General features: G+C 40.6%; 1 protein-coding gene across 2 annotated transcripts; it reads left to right on the top strand.

Annotated features, from left to right (window-relative positions):
• Window positions 1-31: 31 nt before the first annotated feature.
• LOC107040309 (pre-mRNA-processing factor 40 homolog A) lies at window positions 32-6411 on the top strand. Of its 2 annotated transcripts, XM_015260343.1 has the most exons (7): window positions 32-91; window positions 1055-1224; window positions 1321-1546; window positions 2909-4884; window positions 5735-5881; window positions 5951-6161; window positions 6245-6411. In XM_015260343.1, the coding sequence occupies exons 2-6, from the start codon at window positions 1222-1224 to the stop codon at window positions 6140-6142; spliced, it is 2544 nt and encodes an 847-aa protein (XP_015115829.1). In that variant the 5' UTR covers window positions 32-91; window positions 1055-1221; the 3' UTR covers window positions 6143-6161; window positions 6245-6411. The 2 variants fall into 2 exon arrangements, with proteins under 2 accessions (XP_015115829.1, XP_015115828.1); XM_015260342.1 differs by having other exon boundaries at window positions 5951-6411.
• The last annotated feature ends 16 nt before the right edge of the window (window positions 6412-6427 follow it).

Consider the following 6427-nt stretch of genomic DNA (forward strand, 5'->3'; position numbering starts at 1 on the left):
AGTCAAAGTGATGACAATAGGGGGAACCACCTGTTTTTGGGGGAAATTTGAAAAAATCTCAATGGAAACTCATCTTTTTGTGGCATTTATTGTTGAGTGAAAATTATGAAACAATTTGGAGAGGTGGAGGAAATACTATAGAATATCGTATCATTTTTTTAAAATTTTTATTGAAGGTTATTTATTGGTAAAAAATCATTCAAATTTCAAGATTTTTCTGGTCATGAAGAAATTATCACAATTATTTTTTATTTTCATTAATTGTTGAGTAAGAATTATGAAAAAATTCAGAGAGGTGGAGGAAATAGTATCGAATATCCTATTATTTTTTTCTAATTTTTATTGAAGATTATTTATTGGTAAATAATCATTCGAATTTCAAGATTTTTCTGGTCATGAAAAGATTATCATCACAATTGTTTTTTGTTTTGATTAATTGTCGAGTAAAAATTATGAAAAAATTAAAAGAGATAGAGGAAGTACCTAGTACCGAATATCGTATTATTTTTTAAAATAATTTTTATTGAAAATTATTTACCAGTAAAAAATCATTTTCATTTCAAGATTTTTCTGGCCATGACGAGATTATCGTCACAATTATTTTTTATTTTGATTAATTGTTGAGTAAAAATTATGAAAAAATCCAGAGAAGTGTGAAAAATAGTACAAAACATCCGACTATTTTTTAAGTAATTAATTCCTCATTCCCATACTCTCGAAAAATCATTTCCATCTAAAAAATCTTACATCTTGGAATCGAACTAAAAATAAATGTTTTTCAGGTATTAATTAGCATGAAAAATTACGAAACAAATCTAGGACACATTATTAATACCCCAGAACATTGTAATATTTTTTAAACAATCCATTTCGGCGTGATTCGCTTCCAAAAAATATCTTCATCCCAAAAATCCATCAGAAGTTGGATCAGTCATTGAAAAATTCGTCCCTGACTTCAATACTCAATAAAAAAAATGATGGAGTCAAATCCACAAATCCCCGAAAATTGATTGTTTAAACATCAAAAACTCTACAGTATCATAAACTCCTACAGTCGCGCTCCGACAGCCAATTGAGAATCATCTGACGTCAGTACTCGACGTCATTAACAACAACGCCGGCGAGAACGCCAGAACCGAGTCCCCAAGTCCTTCAAAAAAATTCCAAAAGCACTTACCAATGAATTGAACGAAGTGAAATAACCAGAAACAAAATAACAAAATGGTGAGTGATAAATTCTCCATCAAAAAGCCCGGAAGCACACGAAGGGATCACAGCTTGTAAAATTTTTTCACTTCTAACCTAAAAATTATTGTCAAGGCATCGAACGATGGAATACCATCGCCAGCAGTCCCAGGATACCCTCCAGCAGCTCCAAATATGCCGCCAGGGTACGGTCCCCCGATGATGGGGTCAGGGCCATTTATTCCACCACCTGGAATGCCACCAGGACCACCGGGGATGATGCCTCCACAGTTTTCCATACCCCCGCCTGGATTTGGATACCCCATGGGGGCTGGGGGTCCACCTGAGCCTGGAGTCATTGGTGAGTGATTGATAATCACAGCAATTAATTCATTTTCACATTTTTTTCATTCACAAAAACTAATTATATGGGTTTTTTAAGTGCTGATGTTGACAAATCTGAAACGATTTTAGTAATGAGATGTCCTGGGGGCAAATGTCAGAGGGTATTTTTGTGGGGAATTTCATGAGCTACAAAAAGTGTCATCTGGTGGTTTTTAATAGAGCTGATGGATTCAGAGATATTTCAAAATTAATGAATATGTATTGTTTTTAATGTCAACTTTCATTATGTCCATGTGTCAATTTAATTAGCTCATTTCTGTCTGTTCTCTTAATTTTCAAATTTATTTCATCATTCAGTCAACATCCAGAACGTTTCCAAATAGATGAATACAAATTTTTTAATACCAAATTTGATTATCTCCATGTGTCAATTGAATTCGCTGATTTCCCTCTGTTCACTCAATCTGCTCTGACTTGTCCGCCTGAACTAAAACTGATAACTTCCAGTCAACATTTCGATCCCTTAATTTTCTTCTTTCAATTCGCTCAATTCTCTCAATTTTTTGCTCCCCATTTTTCTCTTAAGGGTGCCAAGTGAATTTGAAAAAAGATTCAAAAAAATTTTTTTCTTTCCCTCCATCATTGGAGAAATATGTATTCATCCATCCGACGAAATTTCAAACCCGCAACCGGAACTAGACATCGAGAAAATAAATGCGGAAAATCCTCTATTTCGCGTGACGAACCTCGAGAAAGCATGGGATCAAATGGGCACGGCGGGTTGAAATATCTCTCTTATTCACCCCGGCACCCTATTGTTTTTTATCGCCATCACATTGAACACATCATTCCCCATATCTTCAAATTTTTTCAAATTTTTCTTGAGTTCCTAGGGGGTTGAAACGTTCAATTTAATCAAAACTCCATAAGAGGCCGTGTATAAGACTGATTTTGTTTATTTAATTTCTCGATATCCATAAGTTCTAAAATGTTAAAATTGTCACCGATGTTCACCATCTGTCTAATACTATTAATTAAAAAAATTATAACAATGTCAATTTTCAAGGTCATCGCCAAATTCACTTGGCACCCTTAAAATCGCGGCAACCGCCATATTTAACTCAATAATGATGATCCCACCCGTACATGCAATTTGCTCGGTATCTCCCCTGTGAATCCCCCAGTAACCGATGAAAATATGTTCACTCCGCTCACCTCTCTCAGTTCGCTCAATCTGCTCTGCACTACCGAGTCAATCTCCGTTGAAATAACTCTAGGTCAACAACTTCATTCTTCACTCACTCGTAATTCTCCCATTTCTCTCAGTTCGCTCCCCATTTTCCACTCAATTCTCTCACCTCTGTCATTATTTTTTCAGCCGCTCCCCCACAGATAACTGCCCCAGCCCTCCCGACCCTCCCCCCAACCGACACCTCCTCACCCGCTCCGAACCCTTCCCCTCACCCCCTGACAAACCCCTCGACCCCGACCCCCGCCCCCGTCCCGTCCACCTCGCCCATTGAAAAAAAGTCCGACTGGACAGAGCACAAGGCCCCCGACGGTCGCACTTACTACTACAACTCCACGACAAAGCAATCCCTCTGGGAGAAGCCAGACGAATTGAAGACTCCCTCCGAGCTCTTGCTCTCCCAATGCCCCTGGAAAGAATACAAATCCGAAAATGGCAAGGTTTACTATCACAACGTGACCTCCAAGGAGTCACGTTGGACAATTCCCCCGGAGCTTGAAGAGCTGAAAAATCGAATTCTGGCTGAAGAGGCGGCAGCGGCAGCAGCTGTCGCTGTCGCAAGTGCAACAAATACCGGTGGAATATCACAATTAATTCAGCACTCATCGCCAAACGTTGTGGGAACCCCCGAATCAACGAATTCGGGTAAATCCGCCATTGAGCAGGCGATGGCAGCGACACTCGCTGCCATTAATATTCCCACACCGCCGGCAAAACCCGATGAGGACAGCAATTCGGCGAAGGGTTCGGCCAATGGCAGCCGAACATCAACACCCGAGCCAAAGGTCCAGTTCAAGGACAAGAAGGAGGCCATCGAGGCGTTCAAGGAGCTGCTCAAGGAGAGGGATGTGCCCTCCAACGCCACCTGGGAGCAAGCTGTCAAGATGATATCTAGTGATCCTAGATATCCTTCGATGAAGAAGCTCAATGAGCGCAAGCAAGCGTTCAATGCTTACAAAACGCAGAGGCTCAAGGAGGAGAAGGAAACCGAGAGACTCAGGCTGAAGAAGGCCAAGGAGGATTTGGAGCAGTTTCTCCTTAATCACGAGAGAATGACCAGCACCGTCAAGTATTACAAGTGCGAGGAGATTTATGCTAATCTCGAGATATGGAAGGCCGTGGGTGACTCGGACAGACGGGACATCTATGAGGATGTTATTTTCAATCTTGCCAAGAGGGAGAAGGAGGAGATGAAGCTGCTGAAGAAGAGGAATACGAAGAAGTTGGCCCAGGTTTTGGATACGATGACTGATGTTACTTATCGTACAACTTGGCAAGAGACGCAGTCGCTTCTTCTTCAGCACTCGGCTTTTGCTGAGGATGCTGACCTGCTGGAGATGGACAAGGAGGATGCACTCTTGGTTTTTGAGAATCATATTAGGCAGCTGGAGAAGGACGAGGAGGAGGAGAAGGAGCGAGAGAAGAAGAGGAGGAAGCGACAGGAGAGGAAGAACAGGGATGGCTTTATTTCGCTGCTTGATGAGCTTCATGAGCAGGGGAAACTCACTTCTATGTCACTCTGGGTGGAGCTGTATCCTATGCTCAGTGCTGATCTCAGGTTTTCGGCTATGCTGGGACAGCCTGGCTCAACTCCTCTTGATCTGTTCAAGTTTTATGTTGAGGATCTCAAGTCCAGGTTCCATGACGAGAAGAAGATCATCAGGGAGATCCTCAAGGACAAGAACTTTGAGGTACAGGTTAACACGACTTTCGAGGCATTCGCTACGGTTGTCTGTGAGGACAGAAAATCGGCGACTCTTGACGCTGGGAATGTCAAGCTGACGTATAATTTGCTGCTGGAGAAGGCGGAGGCGAGGGAGAAGGAGAGGGTCAAGGAGGAGACGAGGAAGTTTAAGAAGTTGGAGGGGGCGTTCAAGGGGCTGTTGAAGAACATCGAGGTGGATTATCAGATGAATTGGGAGGAGGTCAGGGAGAAGCTCGAGGAGGAGGGGGACTTCAAGGCCATCACCTTGGAGAGCGAGAGGGTCAGGATATTCAAGGAGTATCAGCATGATCTCGAGGAGAGCTGCGGACATCATCACATCAGGAGCAAGAAGAAGAAGGGGAAGAAGGGGAAGAGGAAGTCCAGGTCCAGGAGTCATAGTGTGAGTTTTCAGGGCTTGGGAGGAGTGAACAATTTTTTTATTTACGTGCTGATGCTCGTTCATTGGGCAATTTTTCCTGTCAGATTCGATTTTTTTTTTTTCAAGTTATTGTTTATGATCATTCGAATTGGCATTCAGATTATCCTACACTGAGAGAAAAACAAGCGCGTTGTCAAACAAGTCTTGTTTGGGCCAACAGAATCGCTAGTTGAAAATTGCCAAAAAAGAATTTGTTTGGTTCGAATGTGAAAGTCTCAAACATGAATAATTGCTCTACTTTCGACAGGAACGAAATATTCGGCTAAAGAGGCGAATAATTCACACCAGACGGTGCCTTTTCAGGATGAAAATATCTCATGTAGAGGAAAATTTATCAACAAATATTTTATCCCTGAGTTACAAGATTGCTATCATACCATTATTATTGTTTCCTTTAAGGGTTCATTTCTTGTCTGTGATTATTAGACAGTCGAAAGGAAAAACTACTATCCCTTGTTTCACATAAAACAAAGATTTTTCGGGACCAAAATACGTATGGGAGTATCGAATAACGAAGGAGTATTGCTAGAAATGACAAAAAGTTTTGCGACAAAATTTTTTCATTCCGGTGCACTCTCTACATGTTTGACACAAAAAAATCCTTTTTTGATAATTTTCAAAAAACTATTTTCTTGGCACAAGTAAGATTTGTTGAGAACTTTGTCGTTTTTCTCTCAGTGTATGCTTAACATAAAAAATATGAGATAATCTCATAATTGAAGCTATTAATTCTAATCAACTTTGTTCGAAGAAAATCTTGAAAAAATCTTGAATTATTAAATTTAAAATCTTGAACTATTGAACTTTTCAGCCTGAGTCTGATGTCAGTGACAAAGGGAAGAAGAAGCGCCACAAATCAAGGTCTCCTAGTCCGTTGAGTAAATCAGACAGCTCGGAGTCTGAGAGCAAAAAGACTAAGAGAAAGAAGAACAAGAAGAAGCGTGGAAGAAGCCATTCGGTAGATATCTCCTAAAAAATAAAAAATCAGTGCCAGTACATTTTATTTATAATATCTTCTCCTTTTCAGCGTTCGCATTCGCGTTTACCATCGTCTGAGGACTCGCCGGAAAGAAGAACGAAGGAGGAGAAACATCGCAGACCATCGGGGCACTCTGAGGGCTCAATACACGATAATGGAGAGCACCACGAACTCTCGGAGGACGAATTGGAGAAGCAGAGGGCACAGTTGTTGAGGGAACTGCAGATGCAGCAGGAGTAGAACTGATGGGACATTTTTAGTACAGAAACTCTTTAATTATTGTCTCCAATTATATGTTGTACATAAAACGAATAAAGAGATTTTTTTGCTCTTTTTTGACAGGATGAAGATCTTTGTGGACTTTTCTTTCCACATATTAATTATTTGGATTTTTGCGTTAGGCTGATCAAGATTTTGAATGGTTGAGAATCACTCGATCACCACTGAAAATTTATATTTTCGTCACAAGATGAAAAGAAAACTTTTCTGACGACTGTGAGAGTTGCAAAATGGTGTTTTACAGAC

Source organism: Diachasma alloeum, unplaced genomic scaffold (genome assembly GCF_001412515.2).
Source record: "Diachasma alloeum isolate Michigan unplaced genomic scaffold, Dall2.0 Dall_scaffold_00327, whole genome shotgun sequence".
In the NCBI taxonomy this organism is placed as follows: Eukaryota; Metazoa; Arthropoda; class Insecta; order Hymenoptera; family Braconidae; genus Diachasma; species Diachasma alloeum.

Coding starts and splice junctions, on each gene's coding strand:
- LOC107040309 (XM_015260342.1), top strand. Junction 1,547..2,908: donor ACCTGAGCCTGGAGTCATTG/GTGAGTGATTGA, acceptor TTATTTTTTCAG/CCGCTCCCCCACAGATAACT. Junction 4,885..5,734: donor CCAGGTCCAGGAGTCATAGT/GTGAGTTTTCAG, acceptor TGAACTTTTCAG/CCTGAGTCTGATGTCAGTGA.